This window comes from Staurois parvus, unplaced genomic scaffold (assembly GCF_062004578.1).
Source record: "Staurois parvus isolate SC_StPar_1 unplaced genomic scaffold, SC_StPar_1.0 ptg000470l, whole genome shotgun sequence".
NCBI lineage: Eukaryota > Metazoa > Chordata > Amphibia > Anura > Ranidae > Staurois > Staurois parvus.
The window spans coordinates 6,174,991-6,202,191 of NW_028318266.1; the positions used below are offsets into that span (position 1 = coordinate 6,174,991).

Consider the following 27,201-nt stretch of genomic DNA (forward strand, 5'->3'; position numbering starts at 1 on the left):
GGCTTGGCGAGTTTTTTGAAGTTGTATTTTTTTTGTCATAATTTAAAAAAAAATGAAAAAATAAAAAAAATTATTTTCACTATTTATTTTTTACATACTGTCACCAGTGCAGTACAGCGTCATCATATAACTGGCATGGCTGTGATCAGGGACACTGACTGGTGACAGTGTGAAAAAAAAAACATTTTTTAAAAATTTGTTTTATTATTTTACATTTTTTATTACATTTTCTTTTCTTTTTTTTAAGATTTTTTTTTCATATTTCACTATGACCAAAGTAGTACAATGTTACCATAGTAACATTGTACTACTTTGGGGAAGTGATCAGTAATTTTTTTTTTTTTTTTTACACAATTTGCTTATAGCAAAGAATTACTTTGCTATAAGCAAGCATTTACCTGAATGACATCGATTCATTCAGGTTTTTTTTTTTTTTTGGTGCTTAGCTATGATTTGGCCACAGCTAATCACATGACATGTGCATGTGATTAGCTGTGACCATTCACAGCTAGACACTAGTATACAATGGATGGCATGAATGAAGCCATCCATTGTATACAACTGTCATGTGACCTGCTGTGATTGGTCACAGCAGGTCACATGGTAACGGCAACGGGGGCCAATACTCAGATCTGTCATCGGCTGTGTCCGAGGTACATGGCCGGTGACAGATCGCGCCGCTGCGCGGCTCTGCAAGCGCACTAACTGCGCATGTGAGGGAGTACGCCATATGGCGGCCTCCCGGAAAGCTAGTGCATTTTTGCGGACGCCATACGGCTATTGGCCGGGCGTCAAATGGTTAAGTTGAACACTCTAATAAATTGATGAAATAATTTTTTTAGCATTTTTTCTGCATATACGATCATATTTATTGGACATTGTTCCATTCATTTTTTTTCTTTCCTTTTTTTGCACTTGACATAGATTTTCATTCACAGTTTGATGATCGATTTGTATTTATTATTCATTATTTGTTTAGAGCGCTGCCTTGTTTCTGTTTTGTCATGTTTTGACCAGCACATTGCTTCTGGTGAGTTCATCCAATTTATCTGGTGGTGGATTTTCCTGCACAGTGTTTTGGTTTATTTTATGAGCTAAAAGTTTGGAGTATTGAAGTTCAAGAACATATACATTTTTCACAATCAAGTTGTACACTTTATTCGTTTGATGATAAATGTTTTTAATATTTTTTTCTGCACATAAGGACAAATTTATTGGACACATTTTCATTTTGGGAGTATTGTATTTAAAAAAAAATATTTTTTTTTTCACGATTAAGTTGGACACTCTATTCATTTGATGAAATACATTTTTATCATTTTTTTTGCACATAAGATCATATTTATTGGACACTTTTGTATTTGTGGAGTATTGTATTTTAAGAATATTTTTTTTTTCACGATTAAGTTGGACACTCTATTCATTTGATGAAATACGTTTTTTATAATTTTTTCTGCACATAAGATCATATTTATTGGACATGGTTCCATTTATTTTTTTTCTTTCCTTTTTTTGCACTTGACATAGATTTTCATTCACAGTTTGATGATTGATTTGTATTTATTATTATTTCTTTAGAGTTCTGCATTTTTTCTGTTTTGTCATGAAACAATTCATGGCGGTTTTATGGGAACTTTTCAAACAAACTTCCAGTTTTCTTCATTCTCCTTGTAACAGGGTGGTTGAGTTGGAGAAGCCTGAATGAAGTAGACGCTTGTGGTGTCCACAGGCAGCTGCGACTTTTTCATCTTAGCCTTAAATACCTATACATTTTTAATTTCGATGACTATTCATTTGCTTGGTCATATGTCGGCATACAATTTCTTTTAACCACTTCCCGTCCAGCCGCTGTATATAAACGGCCAGACGGTGGCAGTGCAGGGGCGGGTTGCCTTTCATAAACGGTGCCCGCCATTTTTGATTGTGCATGCTCCCTGGGAGAGCACGGCACCGCGATACGGTCCCCGCTATGTCCGGAAGACACAGCTGAACACCGATCACTGTACAGGACCTCTGTGTGAGGTTCTGATCATGTGATCACTGATTGGCCAATCAGTGATCACATGAATAGGTGTGACATCACTTGTGACATCTGTCAGGGATCCGGTATGACCAGAAATGTGTGGACTGACACAGGGAAGTAGCAGGCTTCAGGAACACAGGCGTAGTCAGGGCAGGAGAGGTGGAATGGTCAGGCAGGCCGTAAGGTACTGTCAGGCACCGCCCCGCGGGATCTCTAGTACCCACAGAATGGGATTCCCCAGGGCGCGGAGTCTAAGCCCCAGTCTGCCTTTTCACCAGAGCCCCTGATGGTGAGGATGGACTTGGCGCAGGACTGAGACCAGGTCGCAGCCCCTGAGTGCACCCAACTGTGGTAGAGGGGTCCGCCGAGGGTATGTACCAGGGAAAAGCCTGATGTGAAGGGGCTGGCAGGTTCAGACAGTAGTGACTGGATCCATGCGGGATGGATGGATGACAGTATGGAGTGTAGCGTAGTCAGACAAGCCAGGTCGGTAACAGTGGAGGCAGATCAGTACAGAGCAGCAGGCAAAGAGTAAACAGGTCACAAGCCAAGGTACAGCAACAGGAGGTCAAACAGCATAGGAGCAGGCAGAAGAATAGTCAGGGATGAGCCAGGAGTCAGAGCAGGAGATGGTCAACAGGAATCAGGATCAAGCAGGGTCGGCAACAAGGTATCTTCTCTCAGGAACAGATGCACAGGGAACAAGATACAGGGGCTCATGGGAAACAACACCAAGGCCCTGACTGCAGGCCTGGCCACTCCTTAAATACACCTCCTGCAATCGCCTCAGGTGATGGCTTGATTGCAGGAGTGATCTTTTGGCTGCTGAGAGCACCCGCTGGCCAGCCCTGGTACTGCAGCCCACACGGCAGGTGAGTCCCACCACCAGTGGAGAGTCCATTCCTGACAACATCATTGCTTACTACGTGTGAAATCTGTGAATGATCACAGAGATCTCATGGTACAGGGCTATTCACAACAGTCTTGTACCATGTGACAAGCTGTGACCAATCACAGCTCTCACAGTATTTCTCAATGGCTGCAGGAATGCAGACAGGGAGAAGGAGAAATGATTGCTTTTACAGCCTTTATGGGTGTAAAAGCAATCAGTGTAAAAAAAAAAAAAACAATCTTCATCACCCCCCACAAGGTACAGTGTCACTATGGTAACACTGTACTGCTAGGGTGACAGTATGTTAAAAAAAAAAAAAACAAATATAAAAAATAAAATAAAAATTTAAAACAAATTTTTTTTTAAAATTATAATATTTGGTTATAAACTAATTTGGGTTATTTTTTTTTTTTACTAAAAAGATAACTGAATACGTTTTGGCCAAGATTATGAAGAAATATTATTTATTTGCAAAATTGTATAAGAAAAACACTTTTTTCAAAATTTTTGGACTTTTCCATTTATATATATAAAAATAAAAATCCCAGTGGTGAATAAATACCACCAAAATAAAGTTTTCTCTGTCCTAAAAAAATGCTAAAAAATTCATATCGGTACAGTGTTGCATGACCGCGCAATTGTCAAAGTGTGATAGCGCTGAAAGCTGAAAATTGGTCTGGGCAGGAAGGAGGACTTGAAGTGGTTAATAAAGCAGACCTTGAATTACTAGCTGTCAAGAAGGGGGTATGTTCCTCAAAATGCGTCAGTTTACATCCGTGCATTACATGGCTAGATGACCTCACTTACGTCTCCCTAGCGGTCTGATTATGGCCATATTTCTGTGCTCAAAGCGGTACTTTTTTTGCGTGGAAATATGTAGTTTATTTATTGTAGGCCTGTAATATTTAGGAATAACTCACTGAAATCTGTCCGAACAAGAGTCTAGTAAACATCCCGGGTAGGATAAAATTTGCACCATGACTGTTCACTTTTTTCTTTCGAGTGACGGTCTGATCATCTCTCAGTTTGGATACTAAATCACCTTTGGAGTGGACTTTCAGCTTTGCAGCACATCATCTGTTGGCGTTCATCCCTCATTTCTTCAGTGTTGCTGTCACCATATTATTTATTGCTCCCAGAGTAACAAGTACTATAGGCTGGTTTTTCAACAATCAGCATATTACTCTGGGGAGTTCTATTTAACCATTTTTGGTGGTGGATTCACTTGGTGATTAATTATTTTGGACATTATTGATTATTTGAACTTTTGGACTTTTTCATTTTTGCTGGATTTTACTTTGATTTAAAATATTGTATTATTGTCTTGTTACATTTTTTGTTACACTTTTGTATGCATTTAAGCGCAACCTATTTTTTTGAAGTTTATGATCAAATTTGAAACATAAAATCATAGATTATAATTTAATCATAAAAAATAATAATATAATAATAATAAATGTAATTCAATAATATAATCAAACCAAAAACACTGAAATGTGAAATAGAGCGCCAAGTTCGCACATCGCTGAGCTCAGTCGCAGAATCGTTTTCAGTGTCTGATGAGGAATTTCCCCCACGAATCATTATCACTCAATTCTGCAAGTGGTTCTGATTTACTATCGCTGTTCTCTAGCTGGTCTAAAACCGCGTCTGACCTAAAGGGACGCTTTTTGGACGCCATGGACGTTTCTCAGTTTCCAGGCAGAAAGAACAGTAAAAATGCAGGCAGGGCGCCGGACAAAGCACTCGGGACACAATGTATGTGAAATGGTTTGATACAGGAATGTTATACTATGTGATTTTAGTGTATTTAGTGAATGTCAATTTTTGTCATTTTCAAATTTCCCGCCAGTTCCGTCCCCCGTACGTCCCGACGTCGCAGGGGATGGAACCCAGAAGCCGGATGCCGACATCGGCCGGAGGACATTACAGGGGACACTGCAGGAGGGACATCGCGGCAGCGCAGGACAAGGTAAGAAGAACAGATCCCGGAGCAACGCTGCAGTGTATTCCTGAGTGTAGCTCGGGGTTACCGCTTGTGGGGCTGAATCTTTACCCCGAGCTACACTCGGGAATACCGCCAGGGGGGTTACTATTTTCAAATAATAATAATCATACATTTCTGATATTACTGCTATAATGTATAGAGTGACAGAATAGTGAAATATAAACAAAATAATTTCTGACCCATCACAGTACACTGCTATGGGGTGGCTCCTACAACATACGTGTGCATAGCTGCTTCTTTCCAAGTTTTGAGTGTCCACGCACGCCCCTGCCTTCCTGCTACCCTGTGATTTGACACAGAGGGAGTTTATCAGCAGGTCTTGGCCATGAATCATTGGACGGGATCTGCTGACAAACTCAGCTGTGTCCAATCACAGACCTGTGTAAAAAGCAGCATTGCACACATTAACACTTGATTGCCCTGAGATGTTAACCCCTTCCCAGCCAGTGTCAATAGTACAGTGACAGTGTATTATTGGCACTGATCACTGTATTCATTTCATTGGAGATGTCAGTGTCATTTAGTCAGTTCCCACAAAGTGTCAGTGTCAGATTGCCTGCCTCACTATAAATTCTGATTGCTGCCATTACTAGTATAAAAAAAAATTATATATACACACACATACATACACTGCTCAAAAAAAATGAAAGGCACACTTTGAAAATCCATCAGATCTCAATGGGGAAAAAATCTCATGCTGGATCTCTATACTGACATGGACGGGGTAATGTGTTAGGAACGTAAGGATGCCCCATTGTTTGATGGAAATGAAAATTATCAGCCTACAGAGGACTGAATTCAGAGACCCAAAAATCAAAGTGAAGAAATTAGGTTTTTTTTTAAAATAATTACTTGTTTAAAAAAAAAAATATATATATATATATATATATACTAGTGTTGATTGCGCTAAAGACAAAATTGAGGTACCTTCAAATTTTGTACTTGAGAGAACATCTTTAAAGATTTTATTCTCCTTGTATACAGAAAATCTGTTCTGTAAGCCATAATTGACTTCAGCTCAGACCCATGCTTCCAAATCACAAAGGAGAGGAACAGTCAAGAGCAGTCTTTATACATACTCGGAGCACCAAGAGAAAAGTAATTGCTGGGCTATAGGGACTTTACTACAGTCACAGATAAATTATTAGTGAGAAAAATAGAAAAAATATTGTTTGCATTAAAAAAAAAATCAACTGTTCTGATAAAGCTCAGTAGGAAGTTCAGTTTAATTCAGCAGGAAAAAAAAAAGCACAGCAGGCAGGTAACTGCAATGTGTTCCCCAGAGAAGGAGTTAAAGGGCAACACTATAAAAGGAATGGCCTGAAATACATTCCTGAGCATGAGTGAACTTGGAGGACAGCTGCTGGTGTTATGTTGTTTTTTAGGCTTTTTTTTTTCCCCCACATTGTTATCTGACCAATAATGCAGGCCATACATGGGTCAAATTCTGAAGAAATGTCCTTTAGAAAATTTTGTGCATTTTATAATCCAATGGTGCCACCATTGATTTTGAAATTCAACCAACCCTTCAATTTCACTTATGTTGCTACAAAAATTTGTTGGCTCGGAATCTTTTCTTTCCAGGTCACAACTCATGGGCATTTCTTTTGATTATATTTCTTACATGGCCACTCATTCAATGGTTGCATGAAAATTGGCCAATGCCCATTAATGGTGAGAAATTTGAAAGAAAACCCTGTGTTTTTATTACTGTGTGTTCCTGTTAAGCCTCTTTCACATAAACGTTCCAATTGTGACCATCTGCCCATTTTTCAGGTGGACTCGATCGGAACCTCTATTCTCTATGGAGCAGCAGGTGTAAACAGATCTGTATTTACACCTGCCGACATCTAATCTGCCAAAGACAGATGGGGATCTGTTACCCTTCCCTCCGATCAGGTGGCAATGGGCAGGTGGTCCATTTCTACCCAACTGCCCTTAAGAGGACAGCTGGCTGTATACATGTCCACACGGAGTAGACACAGACTGGTCATCCACTTAGTAAGCAAGTATGACAGATCCCTTGCCGAGCAAGAAAATCAGCTGACAGATCCAACCAGTGTGAAAAGGGGCCTTAGAGAGATTCATCCTCTATTTGTCCTGTTTACTGTTAAAAGTGAAAGAAACCCAAATTTTAGACTGTCCCCAGAAAAGTGATGGAGGGGGAACCCAAGGGATTACCTCTCACTTCCTGTTTGGCTATTGGACAGGATATGAAGGGAAATCTCTAAGACCGATGGCAAAAAACAAATCTGACAGGGAGTTATAACCCTCCTTTAATAGAATAGTTTTTTGTGAGCCACCAGGAGTTAACTTACTCTATTATTAGTGTTAATTGTGTGCTTAAGTGAATATTTATTAAATATTAGATCGCTAGGCACTAATTACACCCTCTCTAGGTGTATAAATATAAACTATGAATTCTTGTACTGTACCACGCTCCAATATTATCAACCTTTGTGATTGACCTTTTTTGATTGTGTGAATTTCTTAATATACCACCTATAATCCAATCATTACTTACTTCTATGGTGCTTAAATATACAATTAACATAAATTCATTTATAAATGTGAATTAAAAAATTATATGTGATTATAACAAATATTAATAAAAAATTAATGAAAAATTGGAATGTCAATTCTATGTTAATAAAATAAAAAAATTTATAAAACATTAATAAAAAATGGGAATGTCAATTATTTTCTTTGAATTTGAGATGGTGTTGTTATTCAATTTAATGTGATGAGTCTGTGTTCGCAGCTTGAACCTCTCCCTCCTGTCTCCTCTCTCCTCAGCCTTCTCAATTGTGCTTTCTTCACTGGCTGCTTTGTTTATTCCTCCATATACGGAACATGCAGAGAAGGGAAAAGAAACAGTGTCTTATCCGGGATATAAGTGATTTATTGCTCTTTGATCTCCCACTCACATTGTGTAAATGTAAATAGAGCTTTGCATACAATGTATCCAGATCGTGCTTCAGACAGCCTGGCTGGTGTGTTTGCTTTCAGTAAATATACTCGCCATTCCTCTGTGGATGCGTGATAACGTCACCGCCCCTCCCCTACGCGTTACGCTACAGGGACTCATAGCTTCCTCTGGGGGATGTGGATTTGCATTCCATCATTCACAGAGGCTATTTATATCCTGCCGGCTCCATTTCTGCTGTGATTTATTAACTCTTCGTTACCTCTCCATTACTTTGGAGTCCAGACTATATCTCAATTTTCTTCATTGTATATATACAAAGTGCGCATCATCATCCTTCGGCTGTATACTTAATGCTTACATCCACACCCCTCACAATCTGGATTACAATCTTATATTTGTAGATGATCAAATATAAGATTGTAATCCAGATTGTGAGGGGTGTGGATGTAAGCATTAAGTATACAGCCGAAGGATGATGATGCGCACTTTGTATATATACAATGAAGAATATTGAGATATAGTCTGGACTCCAAAGTAATGGAGAGGTAACGAAGAGTTAATAAATCACAGCAGAAATGGAGCTGGCAGGATATAAATAGCCTCTGTGAATGATGGAATGCAAATCCACATCCCCCAGAGGAAGCTAGGAGTCCCTGTAACGTAACGCGTAGGGGAGGGGCGGTGACGTTATCACGCATCCACAGAGGAATGGCGAGTATATTTACTGAAAGCAAACACACCAGCCAGGCTGTCTGAAGCACGATCTGGATACATTGTATGCAAAGCTCTATTTACATTTACACAATGTGAGTGGGAGATCAAAGAGCAATAAATCACTTATATCCCGGATAAGACACTGTTTCTTTTCCCTTCTCTGCATGTTCCGTATATGGAGGAATAAACAAAGCAGCCAGTGAGGAAAGCACAATTGAGAAGGCTGAGCTGAGGAGAGAGGAGAGGAGACAGGAGGGAGAGGTTCAAGCTGTGAACACAGACTTATCACATTAACTAAATTGAACAACAACACCATCTCAAATTCAAAGAAAATAATTGACATTCCCATTTTTAATTAATGTTTTATTAATTTTTTATTAATTTTATTCACATAGAATTGGCATTCCAATTTTTCATTAATTTTTTATTAATATTTGTTATAATCACATATAATTTTTTAATTCACATTCGTAAATGAATTTATGTTAATTGTATATTTAAGCACCATAGAAGTAAGTAATGATTGGATTATAGGTGGTATATTAAGAAATTCACACAATCAAAAAAGGTCAATCACAAAGGTTGATAATATTGGAGCGCGGTACAGTACAAGAATTCATAGTTTATAACTAGAGATGAGCGAAGTATTCAAAAATTCGATTCGACTGATTCGGCGAATTCGTGGAAGAATTTCGATTCGAGTCGAATATATTCGCTGCGAATTTAACTTATAAAAGGGTGTTTCTAGGCTTCAGAGAGCCTTTATATTAGTGCAGAACACTGTACCTTTAATTTAAATGCCCTTGGAGTCTGCTGGGGAAGAGAAATAATACTGTCAGTCAGTATGACATGCAGATGAGTGCCGTCGATCTTAGAATCACCGCACACTTCACTCATTTGGACAGTCACGGGGCCAAAACCAGAGTGTGGAGCCACAGTGTGGCGGTGGAGGCAGCAGCAATGGGAGGCCATACAGCACCCTATGACAAAAATGGAAACCACCAGCAGTGTGAGGAGACCTGAAAGTGGCACATGGCAGAGTGTGGCGATGGAGACAGCAGCAATGGGAGGCCGTACAGGGACCCATGACACACTCTGGACCTGGCAGCAGCAATGGGAGGCCGTACAGGGACCCATGACAGACTCTGGACTTGGCAGCAGCATGAGGAGGCGGTACAGGGGCCCATGGCAGATTAGGGGCCTGGCAGCAGCTATGGGAGGCCCGTAATCTGCCAGCACCCTATGACAAAAAATGGAACACACCAGCAGTGTGAGGAGACCTGAAAGTGGCACATGGCAGAGTGTGGCGATGGAGACAGCAGCAATGGGAGGCCGTACAGGGACCCATGAGAGACTCTGGACTTGGCAGCAGCATGAGGAGGCGGTATAGGGGCCCATGGCAGATTAGGGGCCTGGCAGCAGCTATAGGAGGCCCGTAATCTGCCAGCACCCTATGACAAAAAATGGAACACACCAGCAGTGTGAGGAGACCTGAAAGTGGCACGTTTGGGGCATGATTCATGGCGGATTTAGTCAGTTGTGTCAGGAACTGGTGGTTTGAAATCCAGACTAATCCACGCCTGATTCATTTTCACAAACGTGAGTCTCTCCACACTTTGGGTGGACAGTCGTGTCCTCCGCGGAGTTGCAATACCTCCTGCCGCACTAAACACGCGCTCCGATGCCACGCTACTGGCCGGGCATGACAGCCTTTCAAGGGCAAATTCAGCTAGTTGGGGCCAAAGGTCAAGTTTCGTTGCCCAGTAGTCAAGGGGATTGTCTACCTCGGTTGGTAGGGTGCTGTCCAAGTAGGCCTAAGCCTGTTGTTTGAGGTCCTGCTCCAGGTCCACCTGATGCTGCTGCTGCTGCTGCTGCTGCGGCTGGTTAGTAGTTTCCTCACTGCGCTGGTGAAGAAAGCTACTCATCATCGACTGCAGACTGAGGCAGCTGCTGCTGGTGGAGCTGCCACTGCTCCTACCACCCCACCCCTCCCCTGCTGCCATGGCAGCGTAACGCGAGCGCACAGGGCCCACAGTGTCTGAGGATGGACGTTGGCGCAGACAGGCAGAAACCAGCTGACTACATAGGTGGTTTTTATAGTACGTTATTTTGGCCTCCCTCTCAGCAGGTGTGAAAAAGGCCACCATTTTTGAACGGTAGCGAGGGTCCAACAAGGTGGACAGCCAAAAGTCATCCCTCTGTCTGATGGTTATTATTCGGCTGTCGGTACGCAAGCAAGCGAGCATGCTATGGGCCATTTGTGCCAAGGAATGCGAGGGACTCCCTGCCTCCATCTCCACAGCATACTGCCACGGTGCGTCTGGGTCCTCTGTCTCCTCCTCCTCCTCTACCAGATGCTCCTGCTCCTCCACTCCTGTCCGCTGAGTGGAAAAACCACCCATTTCACTCAATAATTCCTGAGCACCAATGTCCTCCTCTACCTCCTCCTCTTCTTCCTGTCCTGCCCCCACAGGGGTCATGTGGCGTTGAGATCTGTGCGCCACGTCTACCGCACCCTGACCAGCCATTGTTAACAGCATTTGTTCCAGGACGTGCAACAGAGGAATGACGTCGTTCATCCCATAGTCCTGCCGACTCACGAATAGCGTGGCCTCCTCAAAGGGCCTGAGCAAGCGCAGGTGTCACGCATGAGCTGCCAATGGCTGACATCTAAGTTACACAGGGAGTACCTTTATCCGCTTTTAACATCAGGAAATCTGTGATGGCCTTTCGCTGTTCGTAAAGGTGGTCTTACATGTGTAGGGTTGAATTCCACCTTGTTGCAACGTCGCAGATCAGGCGATGCTGTGGAATTCCGTTCTGCCGCTGCAGCTCAAGGAGGGTGTGCTTTGCGGTGTAGGAATGGCTGAAATGCATGCAAAGTTTACGTGACATTTTAAGGATGTCTTGCAGTGGGATGGTGGATTTTAGGAACCGCTTGACAACCAGATTGAACACGTGAGCCATGCATGGCGCATGGCACAACCTTCCTTGACGCAGAGCAGACACCATGTTCTTTCCGTTGTCGGTCAACATGGTTCCGATTTTGAGTTTGCGCGGAGACAGCCATCTGTCGATTTCTCTGTTCATTACACTGAGAAGTTCGTCCCCTGTGTGACTACGTTCGCCAAGGCATACCAGGTGCAGCACAGCGTGACACCGTTGCGCCCTGCACATGTGATATGCCGGTCGGGTAATGGGACTTGGCACGGGGGTGGCGGCTGAGGACACGAAGGAAGAAGAGGTGGTAGAGGTGGACATCTTTTGTGGACCAAGGACGTGCAAACGTGGAGGCAAAAGCGGCGTGACCTGTCCAAGTTGCTGGTGCGGCTGTGACGGCACCACGTTCACCCAGTGGGCCGTAAATGACATGTACTGTCCCTGACTGTAGTTACAGCTCCACACGTCGGCGCTGCCGTGCACTTTGGCAGAGACCGACATGCTCAAAGACTGGCCCACCATCTCTTCTACATGTGAATGCAGGGCTGGCACTGCCTTTTTGGCGAAGAAATGACGGCTTGGCACTCTCCACCGCGGCGCGGCACAAGCCACCATTTCTCGGAAAGGTGCTGAGTCCACCACTTGGAAAGGGAGGGACTGCAGCACCAGCAACTTGGACAGGAGGACGTTCAGCTTTTGCACCGTCGGGTGCGTGCTCGCAAACTGTTGTCTCTCTGAAACGGATTGCAAGAAAGACTGCTGACGGAATCCGTGAAGAGGAGTAGCAGGAGAAGGAGCATCTGAACGAGCGGAAGATGGCAACGAGCGATAACTCCCCTCAGCAGAGGTGTTGGAGCCTTGACTGGCTGATAGAGGGCGATTGACGTCGGGTGACGGAGCAAGTAATGGAGCGGGGGCTGGGGCGGGCAGAACCGCCGTATCTTTATCACGGTTTTCCCAGGCCACCAAATGGCGACGCTGCATATGCTGCCGCAACGCTGTAGTCCCAACATGGGCCCCCTGGCCACGCTTGACTTTCTGGCCACATAGTCGACATACGGCTACGTTTACTTCCTCGGGCGGCTTGACAAAAAATTGCCACACCGCCGAGTAGGAAACTTTGCCCCCGATACTCCTCACTGGCTGACTGCTGCTTCCTCCGTGCACACCGGCACCACTACTGGCCGTGGTGGTAGGCTGCAGTGGAGCTGGTGCTGTACTCCGTGGCCGTTTGCCTCCACTGACACTGCTGCGAACCTGCTGCCTCCTGGGCAACCCACCGACTGTTTTGCTCGCTGCCAAGCTGCCACCCTCTTCTCCTGATGATGCGGAAGCAATAGCCTGATGACGACGAGGCTGCCAAGTGCGATCAGCCTCATCATCATCAATTAGGGTCTCCGCCTCACTACTAGCCCCCTCAGCTGCGTGTGGGTCAGGAGACAGACCTGTCTCTAGACCGGCTACCGAGCCACTCTCCTCGCCACTACTTCTTCGCCTGGCTGCTGAAGAGGCGGATGTCTCCCCCCGTTCCTGACCGCCCTCTGTTTGCTCTTCCTCACTGTACAGTGGGGCTGAGCCCACAGCATGCGATACTTCGCTTGGTGAGGGAACACCAAAGGACAGGGGCAGGTAGAGGACACGTGATTTCAGTGGGCTTGGTCCCGGGCCATGCCAACTAACGGTTGTGTCTGACGTACCCACCGACCGTTGGCTGTAGGTGTCAGAGGTGACCTGGGAAGAGGAAGACGACCGAGCCAACCAATCGATGACGACAGGGTTGTCGGTGGAGACACGACCGCTGGATGACACCGGGAGCACTGGCCTCTGGCTGCGAATAGTGCTGCCTCGACCCCTTCCTCTGCTGCCACGTCTGCTCGCTCCTAAAACATTGCCTCCTCTGCCACTCCTCTGCATGTTGTCTGACATACTCTTTAATTAAACGATTCTGTGTCCCTGAGTAACAATTCTGTGTCTGTCCCTGAGTAACAATTCTGTGTCCCTGAGTAACAATTGTGTCCCTGAGTAACGTTTCTGTGTCCCTCAGTAACAATTCTGTGTCTGTCCCTCAGTAACAATTCTGTGTCCCTGAGTAACAATTCTGTGTCCCTCAGTAACGTTTCTGTGTCCCTCAGTAACGTTTCTGTGTCCCTCAGTAACGTTTCTGTGTCCCTCAGTAACAATTCTGTGTCTGTCCCTAAGTAACGGTTCTGTGGCCCTAAGTAACGGTTCTGTGGCCCTCAGTAACAATTCTGTGTCCCTGAGTAACGATTGTGTCTGTCCCTGAGTAACGATTGTGTCTGTCCCTGAGTAACGATTGTGTCTGTCCCTGAGTAACGATTGTGTCTGTCCCTGAGTAACGATTGTGTCTGTCCCCGAGTAACGATTGTGTCTGTCCCCGAGTAACGATTGTGTCTGTCCCCGAGTAACGATTGTGTCTGTCCCCGAGTAACGATTGTGTCTGTCCCCGAGTAACGATTGTGTCTGTCCCCGAGTAACGATTGTGTCTGGCCCCGAGTAACGATTGTGTCTGGCCCCGAGTAACGATTGTGTCTGGCCCCGAGTAACGATTGTGTCTGGCCCCGAGTAACGATTGTGTCTGGCCCCGAGTAACGTTTCTGTGGCCCTCCAATCCCAGAGAAGTCCTCTGCAGGCTCCATTATTTCAGGATTGAGGAGTACTGCCAGTCCCATCTAAAACTTCTCCCCCTGCAGCTCAATCTCCTCCATAAGTGCTAGAGCTGCAGCAAAAATTCATGTAGCAGATGTGATGTTGAGATGGGGTAGCAGGGAAAGATGATCAGAAGAGACATACCTTCCTTTCCAGAAGGAAGCTGTCAAGTAACTGGCAGACACTTCAGTAGCACCTATCAAATCCCCCAGACGAAGCCACACGACCCTGTGGCGCAACGTGTTGGTGAGGGGCACTGATGTCACCATGTACCTGACTTCCAGAACGGTGAGTATTGACGATGTGTGTAGACACACTGAGGAGGCTGGTCACATCCACATGCAGCGGTTCTTATACCACAAAGCACAAAATTGTTTTTAAACAATTGAGTGCAATATGGGCACACAATAAATCTATTTTAAAACTATAAGGCACTATATACTTTTCCCCCCTGCTCTAATGGGGAGATGGACTAAGCAGTTTGAGGAAGGAGAGACCCCCATACACAAAGGTTACTAGCAGCAGTAGACCCAGGAGTACAGAGGAGAGCCGTCAGCCCATCCCAGAGGATTATATAACAGCTCCTTTCAATTTAGCCATGCTAGCCAAATAGTCTTTGGAAGGTGAGTGCATATAAGACATTATCCTAGTAAATATAATACAGCTTTCAACAGCAAGAAACATTTGGACATACACTTTTTGGACACTTATTTTATTAATTATAATATCATAATTTATATTCACACTTTGTATTATAATTGGATAATATTTGCATGCAGTTGAATTGATATTTTACAGTATTTTGCGTGAAATTATTTGATTATATATTGATACAAGGCACAGTATTTAACCCATTGTTATAGTATACCATTACATTGACTATACAGTATATCATAGGGCGCAGCACCCAATTCTAAATAAAGACTTCAGTAGCACCTGCTGGCTACATAATATAATGCAGCTAACAGCTGGGGATTTGGCTCTCACTGGGCTCCAGCAGACATGGGGTTAACTGATACCCCAACTATCAAAACAATGCCACAAAGCACCCCCCCAACAAAACAAAAAAAAAAACCCACACACAGTACACTTGCTCAGGAGGGCTCTACTTCTGATCCTGCCCATGCCCCAATGTCTTTTTTATTTTATTTATTTTTTTTTATTTTTTTAAACACAGCTGGATAGAAGGTACAAGTTTCAGTTTGGCGCATTGCATTCCACCCAACTTTTCCTCTGGTTGGATTGGTGACATTTGTGCTCTGAAGGACCTTGTCCTGGTACAGGGGTGGGGGGGGTTTGGGTCATGAGTGCTACACTGAATCTTTGCTCTCCATCCTGAAAGATAGTGAAACCAGACACTTTCAAACAGCAGAGGAAGGGACCAGTACATGTCATTTACTGGCCCCTTTTCTGAAGCAGAATCAGTGTTCTGTACAGAAACATAACGGTTTGCTTCAGTTTATGAATGGATCAGAGCCTCTGTCTCCTGTTCATCCATCTTCAATGCAGAAACCCCCCATGTTAGGCATCTGTTTGGACCCCCAATCTCTCAATGCCCCCCAGGAGTTGTAATTGTTACAAAATAAAAATTGACATGGTCCATTGCTCTGACACCATCCTGCACACATGTTGTACTGTACATTCCGTACTACAAGTCATTTGACTATTTAACCACACCTTTAAGCCATGCCCAATATTTAGTACAATTTAAGCCACACCCACTTTTCACCATGGCACACTGTACATTGAATCTTTATTTTTGATCATGTCTAGGGCCCACCGATTCCATGATACACCCCTGATTACATAGGCATGCCATCATTGTTGGTGATCTCTCCCCTTCAAAGCTAGCTACTGGGGAGATCATGTCACCAGACCCGAGAATAGGCAAGTACAAGCCTCTTCTCTACAGTTTTGTAACTAACAGTAGTTTTGTTACTTTAAACAGACTGGTTAATCCATTATGAATCATACTATTATGAACCTTAAAGTGTCTGACCAAAATAAACCCCTTCATACTTGCCCTAGGTTTACAGTAAACACTGCAGCCACAGAATACCTGCTGATCCTTCCTTCAACACACTTGGTTCTGGACTTTGTGGGCCCACAAACACTACCTTTTCTATACCAATATAAACCAAGTGTTGGCCTTGACCAGTTTTACTTGAGCTACAGAACATTCCCAGCTTGGTAAACCAATGGTTAAGAGCTTGGACTAGGCTGACAAAGGGCTGCAGTTAAGCAAAATGTGTTTGATAATTGTACATAGATATTCCTCCTCCCGTGGTTTCCTTTTTTCGTGAAGAAGTGCCCAGACACTGTTCTTCTGCATTCATAAGCAATACAGAGCATTAGCTGCCCTATAATCAAGTTTTTACTCAAACCCCTTGCTAGAGTGTAAAGAGCATGAAAGTGTACTAGGATGATTACTTCAGTTTCTCTAGGCCAATAAGTGCAGAGTCAAAGTTAAAGTACAACTACAAAATTTATTTTATTGTTTTGGAGACAGGGTTTTCTTAGGCTTAATGTTCCAAACCAATATACACGCTATTAATCCAACAAGCCACAGCAAGCAGACTCCTGCCACCATCCAGATTTCAAATATCCATGATGACGATTGGTTCATCGTTAGGGCCTTGTCACCATCTGATCCTACTACATACAGAGGTCCGAGTGTTGCAAACCATTCATCCTGTGGTTTAATGTCTAAACAAAGGACAAAAAAAAATCCATTTAAAATCTGGATTAGGTTTCTTAAAGTAAATATAAGGGGTAGTTATTAGCATCCATGTCCTAGATAGGACGGGACATTAATGAGAACATGGTTACCAGGACTGATGGTAAAGTCCACATACTGAATTTACCAAAATGAAGATGTTCCAGTAGGAAAAACTTGTTCTAGCAAGATCAGGGGTGAGAGGGGTGCAGCAGGCAGCATTTGCCATCAGAGACTCATGAGCAACTTTAACACCCCCCCAATTTAATATTTGATTCAGGGATTTAATTGGGCTTAAAATGTACAACTTTAATACATGTTAATAGACTTGGTTTTACCAAGAGGATGATTTAGGATGCTCTAGTCTATGTAGGCCTTGCATGCCTCTGCTCACCAAGCACTTGTGTAGAGGGCTGCTTTTAGAAACAGGGCCCTACACAGCCTGCCCAATAGGACCCCCTGAAAATATCAAAATTCTCTTTGCTAAAAAAAAAAAACTACATTATAGTAAACAGACAATTCCTGCTAAAGCAAAAAATGAATGGCTCTCCTTGCAGCACAGCAAGGAAGAGAAGCCAGGCCTCCCACTTGCTGCACCCCCCCCCCCCTTCAACTGAGCACTGGAGGGCTTGCTGTACTACCCTGTCAGTGCAATTGTGCACAATGCAGCAGGAATATTGGAATTGTATTGGTTGGGGATAGGGATGGACAATACCAGTTGTGAGCAAGTATTGTTGTAGGGGGAGATACACACCTAAACTACAAAAGCTCCAAAACATGACATGCAGCAGTGTTCAAATGTCAGGCATTGGTGAAAAAAAAAAAAAAAAAAAAAAAAAAAAAAAAAATACAGCCAGGATTAGAAAGGGACTGCACAATTCACCCAACTACATACATTTAGATACCGGATCCATAGAGAATCAGGAATTCCAAACCATGATCTTTACTGGCCTCTACTAATTTGTATGAAGCAGTCACTCAGTATCTACCATAAGAAGCTTCTCTCCTCCAGTGTCGTCTTGACCCTTTATTCAAACCAAGCCTTCGGGATCCAGAAGTGGTCTGGTCACATCTTCCCTGGTCACAGCAGCTACAGATACTGTTAGGACCCTCAACAGCAAACCAGCTGCAACAATAGTTAATATTTAGTTCCTGCAGTGATTGAACCAAAATAGCAAGGCCAGATAAAAGAAACCATTTGGCCATTGTTCAAAGATACAAGCTTTAGAACAAAGAATTCTATATATAAAAAATAATCTCCCCACCAACCCTGCTATTCAAAATGCACCGCATTTCAGGCATGTGTCAGAAAGCCCTGATAAACCTTGCAAGATTAATTCACCAGCGGGGTTCTTACCTTACTATCCCCTTTAAGCATTCACACATACCCCAAAGTCAGTTAAAGAGTAGAGGGAGCCAGCAGGGTGGATTTACTATTGGCAAAGTGTGCACGCATGGTAAACGCACACACACACTTTTCTGCACCAGAATGGGTGTTCTAAACCATATTAAAGCCGAATCCCAGGAATTCATACTGAAGGCACAGTGACCATCCCGTTCTGTATAACCCAATCCCCTTCTATATACAAGCTGTCATTTGCCAGACCTGTCAGTAACAGTTTTCAGTGGCCAAAATGTGTGGCTTTAACTTTGCCATGTACATGGATCTACAATGCTGGTGACATGTATGGATGTACATAATGGGTCTGAGGATCTCCCTTTATTAAGGGGCCTAAAATGGTTTCCATTTTAATGAGTTAAAATTTTTGAAGGAGCATTACCAAAATTCCTTTATGTCCTCCAGGGAAGGTTTGACCATTCCTTTTCTATTACTCCATAAAAAGGGCAGAACTGTTTAAAATGATAAGTTCACCTTTGGGAACATGTTAAATCCACTTTTGGTGGCACATAACACTCACAGTCCTGCAGCTGCCACCCCCCCCCCCTCCTGTGGGAAGTATAGGGAGTTCCCCATGCTAGTTGTCACTTTTCAAACAGCATGGCCATGTGGGGCTCCACCAAAGACAGCTGCATCATTCCCAGTAATCTTTATGAACAGACTACAGGTCCCAACAGCCTTAGCGGCTCTCAGCAAGTAGTACTCCATGAACTAGCACGATGCTGTGGCAGTTTGAGTCTTCCTGTCAGAAGTATCAGCTTGCTCATATGGTATGAGCGAGCAAGCAGATACATTGACAGTCTGCAGGAGACCTGCATGGCATCTGATCTGCTGATGACTGGTTCTTTACAACCCCCCCCCCCCCCCCCACACACAATTTCTGGAAAGGCGATAGGCATGTTCAGCTCATTTCAATATACAAGCATAGGATGTGACATAATAGGCATGCAAGTTAGAAGTCACTTCTATTAGCTTTCAATGCATGGCTACCTACCTGTTTGTTTTACTGTATGAACAGGCTTTGTTTAAGGCATCAGGTGAAGCATCATTTGTTACAGCCCTCAAGAAACAGGTAATAAAGATCTATATAAAAAAAAAAAAAAAAAAAAAAAAAAAAAAAAGTTACAAATTCCTCATTTGCAATAAGCAGCACAAAATAAAAAAAAAATAATAATTGATGGTCTTACCAAAGGTGAGTTTGCATTAATAAACATAAAAGCATCAACTGAAAACTGAAGCTTGCTTGGGTCGGGCCTTGGAGCTCTGAAGGCAGAACTTGAATCTTCTTGTTTTCCATCAATTAAACACCTTCCCCAAAAAAAAAAAAAAAAAAAAAATTAAGTTAAAATTTCCAACTTTAAGTCCCATGTAAACACATTAGTCCCCTCCCCCTTACTTTCCTGCAAGTGAAAACAGTGTTTTCAGGAGGGAAGCTGCCATGCTAATTGCAATACAAGTTACTTAAAGTGTTACTAAACTCAGGACCCTGCATTCACTATACCCGGTCTCCCCCTGGACCCTGCATTCACTATACCCGGTCTCCCCCTGGACCCTGCATTCACTATACCCGGTCTCCCCCTGGACCCTGCATTCACTATACCCGGTCTCCCCCTGGACCCTGCATTCACTATGTGAATAAAGGGGAGAGAACAATGTTCTTGGACAACTTGCCAGCCAGCTTGCTAACAAGCAAATTAACCTGTCTAACAGTATGAGTTTTATTACAGGGGTTTAGTTAGCACACATTTGCAAATACATACATAAGCCACATCATGGCACCCTGATATTCTGTGGTTCTAACTCTACAATTAGAGAGTCCCCATAGTAGAGGCACATCCATTTAATGGATAGATCAAGGGCAGGTGAACCTGAGGGAGCCCACCCTTCTTAAAGGCAAAGGAGTGCACAGGACCCCAGCATGTAGCACAATGGCAGCCAGGGTTCTAGTGCACCCACGTACCAAAACTTTATTCCCACATTAACTATATGGTCTCCCTGGACCCCGCAGTCACCATATCCGGTCTCCCACATTACACAGAAATGCAATTTTAGTAAAAATAAATCAATACTTTTATGCAATCAGTAGTATATAGCAGTCTTGTGACCTCTATCAGTGTCAAGCTGAGCACTGGTTACAACTAGGACTTTTCATTCTCCCCCAATTGTCCCATGAGGCTGGACCCCTGAATGTGTAAAGCTTGCCCTCCCAAGGCTCTGTTCTATCAGATTAGGGACAGTAGAAGGGGATTATCAACCCTCTTAGGTTCCACAGCGAGTATAACAAGCATGCTTTACTGCATCTACAGACTGATTGTACTGTTGTGGGTTTAGTAACACTTTAATGGTTACTACAGCCGAGAAGAGAATTCATCATCTTGAACCTAATTTCTGTAAGAGAATGGATGAGGAATCAAGCAGGACTGCCAAGCGCCTGCTTCTAGAGCAGTGTACTGTGGGGGGGAAGTGAGGTGATGTCCACACCTGAGCCAATTTAAAATCAGCTTCAGGCTCCAGCATCTTAACTAGTGATGAGCCAAATACCCCTATTTAGTTCACGGTCACAACATCCAAAAAAATACAGAATGTTCAACCACGAACAACTGAGTGGTATCTCAACGTATCCGACTACGTGGAAAGATGCCGCTCAGTTAAATAATATAACTCGTGTGACATTTTAGTAGTGAAACATTCAGGGCTCGTTCACACTTATTTCCAGCTCTTGCCAAACACCCCTATAGTGTTTGACAAGCGTTGGTCCGGCGTTTGTGGACTGTTTAAGGCTCTGCAAAACTCAAAAAAACGCCATATGCACAGTTGCCAAGCGTTAAAAACGCCCCACAAATGCCTATAAATGAAGTTTGGTGTTAACGCTCCACAAATGCCTCTCAACCGCACACGCCAGCTGGGAGTTTGTGGAGCGGCACCATAGACTTGAATAGGAGGCTTCAACGCCTCCTGACTTGACCAGAGGCATCCGTTATGCCGTGACGCCAATGCTCCTGTGAGAACAGCATTATGTGCTGCAATGTGCAGAATTTTCCAAGGAGTTTGGAAAGCTGTAAAAAAAAAAAAAAAAAAAACAAAAAAAAAAAACTTCCCAAACGCCTTTCTGCTGCCTGCACACAATGCTAGTGTGAACGTAGCCTCATTATTTCAGCGGCCAGTGGAGTCCCAACTGAAGGATAATTGTCAGCATTTCCCAATTAAGATGCTTTAAAAATGGTGTGGGGTCCCTTATCCAAACCATGCCCTTTGGGTCTGGTATGGATTTTGAGGGGAACCCCCCCACCAAAATTAAAAAAAAAAAGTTCTTGGTCACAAATCTTTCCAAAGATTATGGGGTAACACATTAGGTTATTTACATATAATCTAAGCCATGCTAGGCAAGCACTTTAGCCATTCTTAGGCTCTGGTGATGAAAATAGTCATACCATCTCATCTAGAGCAGCGTTACCATTCCATCTAGAGCAGTGGTTCTCAACCTGTGGAACCACAAGACCCACATTTGTCCTTGGTCATTAAGTTGCAACCCCCCCCAAAAAAAAAAAAATTATAATTATTCCACAAACATGCAGTGTTCTACAGCGAGTGAGGAGAGCCGGTAAGCTGTACCGCTTCCAGCACAGAGCCTGCCTACCACATCACTCACAAGGCATGTGCATAGTGTCCCCAAGCAACTGCACCACTCAGGGTATAGAAGGCAGTTATGCCAAGTCAGTCATTCTGAGTGTTCTTAAGATGTGGAGTTGTAGTGTCCTGCAGTGCAGTGGAATATGTATGGGAGTTGGCCTCAGGGAGGGACGGCCATGGCTCAGCAGCTAGGATATTGTAGCCATTCATCTCCAGGAGCCGCACATTTCCTCACAACACAGCTCTTCCCCAGGTTGGAAGATGTGTAGCTCATGACATTCTGGATCGCTGCAGCACCAATCATCCGGAACACATGGTGGAGGGGATAGATTTAATGGGTGGCAGAAGATCGGGCCAAGCTGGGACAGGGACATGTCATCTCTATGATAGTGGGGCAGACCCACCTGGAGAGACAGAGGAGCAGTGTCTCAGTTCCTAAGACCAAATTGGAAATCTGTTTTTTTCCGATGGTCTTAGGCGACCCCTGTGAAAGGGCCATGACCCCCAAAAGGGTCACGACCCACAGGTTGAGAACCGCTTATTCAGAAAGACTTGATAGTACTTACCCATTGTAAGCAATGATTTCATAAGAAGGTCCTTGTGTGGTATTTGGATTCAGTGTGGCCACACATCGGTCTACAAGAATTCTCAAAGGAATATGATTGTTTGCATCTACAGTGGCCTCTATTTTCAAAGGTTCTCCAAGTTGAAAGACGATAGAAGAACTGGGACCACTCCAGTCATCTGTAAAAAACAAAAACATTGACTGACCTTAATAGCCAAAAGACACCCCACACGCAAGCCAGTTTGTTTTGGTCCTTAAAGATCATAGTGGGTGGATGCAACATGACTGGCCCTCCTTTGTCCATGTACTACAGTTTGTTGACTTGTTAGACTTTACTCGTGGGTCAAGTGCTCATGCAATTAAAGGCTCTTGTTTGCCTATCCTGCATTTCCAAGAAGAACGCAGAACTATATCCACTCCTAATACATGCCAGAGAATGCTACGTTGTGCCCACTTGCTTTGGAGGTCAATGGTTGGCATGCAGTGTGCCCTACCCATTCATGGCCAATCACTTGCTTTCTTGTGATTAGAAGGTAGAGCTGTAGCCATCAGAGCAGCCATGAAGCTGTGGCCCACTGGTTGACAGCCACTGAACTGGTACTTGCATGACTAAGGGGGTGCCCTCCTATACTGCAGAGCTCTGGGCAACTGTTCTTCCTGCAAGTAGTTATATTAAAGTCATACACCCTTCATACAAAAAAAATTAACAGTTGGATATTTCAATTGTATGTATATATATATATATATATATATATATATATATATATATATATATATATATATATATATATATATATATATATATATATATATATATATTCAGATTTTTATTTATTTTTTTAAACACAAGTCATTTTAACATTTGTAAATGCATTCCAAAAATTTTTTGGAGACAGCATATTTGAAAATGCATTTTAAAAAATATTTTTCAATGTATAAAAGCAGTACAAAAAAAAAAAAAAAAAAAAAAAAAAAAAAAAGAATACAGCCAAAATTCTAGTATTGCAAATATATTTGGGAATAATTTTAAAAATATACTTTTCTTCCATGTGGACAGTCTTGCTTGTCACATCACAAGAGATACCACTAGCATGTACTAGTTATGGAATATTTATTTTTATAAAGTATAAAAATCAGAATATTCCATATTTACTCAACCTTTCCCATACAGCACACTTCAAATTTATCAGTGATATCAAAAACATAGCCAAGGGAAAGTTATGGTTTGACAGCAGACCTAGGCAGTGGCCCATAGTTTTCAAAATTGGTACTGGAAATCCGTTGAAAGACCCACCATTCATAAGGCGCAGGGAGAAATTTAGCTTCTCCTCATATGTTAAAGTGGAACTGTAGGGAACCCATGTTGGATGTATGGCGTTACTGCTCACATTGTCATGCCTATGAAAAAAAAACACACAAGTAACACTCCCGTTAGCAGTTTTAAAACACTTTTGCATCTCAACTAAATACAATGATCCAATATCAGGAACAAGACTTTTATTGGAAGGCCTTACCTGGGGTAATAGCATTTAATAGGGATTACGGCAGAGCTGGTCCTCGTGATGGGCAGATTTGTGGCAGAAGATGGCTTGTAGGTCAGAAAGGTGCTATACAGCAGCAAGTTTGCAGTCATCTGCAACACAAATTGTACAACTAAATGTCTTAATTAGGAGACTTAAAAAAAAAAAAAAAAAAAAAAAAAAACCATCACCACACATACAACCAGGGGCGGACTGACCATTCGAGCACTGCCCGAGGGCCCAGGGTCAGTAGGGGGCCCATGAGATGCCCCTGGTACCTTTCATTGGCTTTTTTGTGTGTGGGCAAGGACACAGGGGCCCCATGAGTTGTCAGTCTGCCCCTGCATGCAACTCACACGGGGCTTGATGTTAGGCTTTACTGGCTGCTCGCTAGTTCTGACTCGCCAGGAGCAAAGCAGTGATCACAAAGCCCTGGAGCCCATAGTTCAAGATACGTCTAACATGCATTTCAGAGTGTCTAAACTCAAGACTAAGGGGGTAATATTGCAGATTAACATTCTGTAGAGGTGAAGGCATTTGTTGTCCATGAAGGCCCCCCCCTCCCAGTTCCCTTTTTGCTTGGTGTGCCTGCCAGTAGCTCTTTGCGGCTCAGAGGAAATCCTTGCTCACTGTGATCCCCTAGCCTGCTTTAGCCACTTGCCCTCCTGATTTATCCACCCCCCCCCCCATGACCAGGCCATTTTTTGCATTTCTTTGACAATTGCACAGTTATGTAATGCTGCACCCAAACAAAATTTACCCCCCACAAATTGAGCTCTTTTGGAGGTATTTGATCGCCTGTGCGTTTATTTTTTGCACTATAAGCAAAAAAGACTAACGATTTTGAAAAAAAAAAAATATTTTTGACTTCTGCTATTACACATGTCCAGTAAAAACAAATTTAATAATAATTTGGGCCAAAACGTATTCTGCTTCATGTCTTTACTACAGAAAAGAAAAAAAATTCCAATACCTGTAAATTAATTGGTTTACGTGAAAATTAGTGTTGTAATGGGTTTTGTACTAGTAATGGCGGCGATCAGTGACATAGTGGGACTGCAGCGCACATTCTGACACTGGGGGACTAACAGTGATTATGATCATGGGGGGGGGGGGGGGGGGGGGGGGGGGGAAAGAGAAAAAACAAAAAAAAAAACCCAAACATACCCTTCCTCCTTATCGGAGATGCTCGGTAATCACCAGGTGCCAACGGGCAATTACCAACCGGGACCCGGTGATTGACATCTGCGAATGGCAGCACAGGTAGGGCACGCACCCCTACACGGAAATGCAGGATATATATACACACACACACGATAGGATTGTGCACACAGGTGCCGCCCTGTAGTAGTATATCTGCTATAGGGTGGTCCTTAAGCGGTTAATGAACTAGACTACAGACATCACCTACCATGCAAAGGAGTGCTTTGTAGTTCAACTAAAATAGGTGGGAACACTAAACCAGCAAGCTAGGTTGATGGGTTTCTGGTAGGATCAGATTAGACTGCACTCATCCTTGAAAGATGATCTAAGAACTGCTAAGTTACTAAAAACATTCAGGATAGAGTAATTGAGGGTTAACACTGATCAGGTTTTTTACCATTTGTGTTTCATTGAGAATTCCCTTCACTTCCCACAGCCAAAAAAAAGGAATTGAGAGGAAATCCCTCCAAAAAAAAAAGAAAAAAAAAAAAAAAAGGGGAAGGAATCCCTAGAACTAGTGTACCCATGGGAAGATTTGCCCATCTACTAGGGTCCATTCATGCCACAAAATGAGCATTAAGTGCACATAAATACACGCATCACATGTGAAATGTCCTTTTCCTGGAGATATGGGAAAAAAAACCCACACACCCAAAACCCCATTCACACCTTATCTAGCCATTCCGTCATAGCCAACCCTTGGTGATTGCATGGGCCATCACTCACAAGCAACTTCTTCTATGAATTCTCTTAGCAATTATTTTACAGGGTAGGTTGCCAGGCCTTTCCCCAATCCCCACCATGCAGGTAATCCCGAATGGCCAGGGATGAAACTAGGACAATTTAGACAGGAGTCAATTAACCTACCAGAATGTCTTTGGAGTGTGGGAGGAAACTGGAGTACCCAGAGGAAACCCACACAAACACAGGGAGAACATGAAAACTCCATGCAGGAGGCACCATGTTTGGGAATCAAACCCTTGACCCAATTACTGCAAGGCAGAAGTGCTAACCAATAAGCCACCCATTCACACCTTACATCATAGAAAGATAAATCCATTATACACAAACACCACATACTGCTCACCTGGGGAGTGTTTCCACATTCCTGTAAACCAACACGAAAGACCACAGTAGTTTCAGAGTTTAAAGACTCTGGAGGGCAGAGCTGGGATCCCAGGCTCAGATCTGAGGCCTTCACCAGCTTCCCATTCCCATATAGATCTCTCTGAACAGTCACCACCATCTTGTCCTCATCACACACCACACTGACAGGATTGTGGGCCACTTGCTGTCTGGGTTGTCCAACTTCTCCAATATACATCCTAGAGGAGCCCCAGTCATGCCCAGTCCTATAATCAGCACCAGGGTCTCTTCTATGTGTGTCCCATCCAAATTCAGGATCTGAAGCCCCCCAGGGTACTCTTCTAGAGGAACCCATTCCAGATACAGACTGATGAACCCTCCACCAGTGATCAGAATGGCGCTGGTGTCTCCTCACAGCATGCTTCCTGCAGGAGACATATGCCTGACCTACAACCAGAGCCAGTAAACGCACCCAACAGCCATTTTTCACCCAGAAGACCATCATGGCAGAAGATAATCCACCCTGCTCCCAGGTCAGACCTTTATACAACTCACCTCCACCTGCAACAGCCAATTAACCAATGATAGCTCTTGGCAGTAGGCACAGAGCTTCAGCTGAGATAAAATGTAGAGTAGAGCTACACCCTTCATTTAAAACCTTTGATATCAGTTGAAATAGTTCTTTGGGGCCAAGCTGGCCAATGCAAACTGTTTAAAATGATAGAAAAGCTGGAGTTGGACTTTAAAGGGTGTAGTGAGTGAGACAGATTATAAAACAAATTTGATGTATCATTGTAGAAATGTTTCCCTTACACTGCAACAAACTGCAACCTGCCCCGCAACGTCTAAATGTGCATTTACAATTTTTTTTTTTTTAGGAGCCAGGAAAGCATTGCACCAGCGATCAGC

General features: G+C 43.4%; 1 protein-coding gene across 1 annotated transcript; it reads right to left on the bottom strand.

The window, feature by feature from the left end:
* Positions 1–16,639: 16,639 nt before the first annotated feature.
* On the bottom strand, positions 16,640–26,545 carry LOC149452670 (zona pellucida sperm-binding protein 3-like). Its single transcript, XM_089689241.1, has 8 exons — positions 26,294–26,545; positions 23,998–24,116; positions 23,778–23,881; positions 22,485–22,662; positions 19,476–19,596; positions 19,283–19,371; positions 17,879–18,015; positions 16,640–16,879 (listed from the first exon to the last, which is right to left on the bottom strand). Exons 1-8 carry the CDS (start codon positions 26,528–26,530, stop codon positions 16,665–16,667), a joined length of 1,200 nt encoding a protein of 399 aa, XP_089545367.1. The 5' UTR covers positions 26,531–26,545; the 3' UTR covers positions 16,640–16,664.
* Positions 26,546–27,201: the final 656 nt, after the last annotated feature.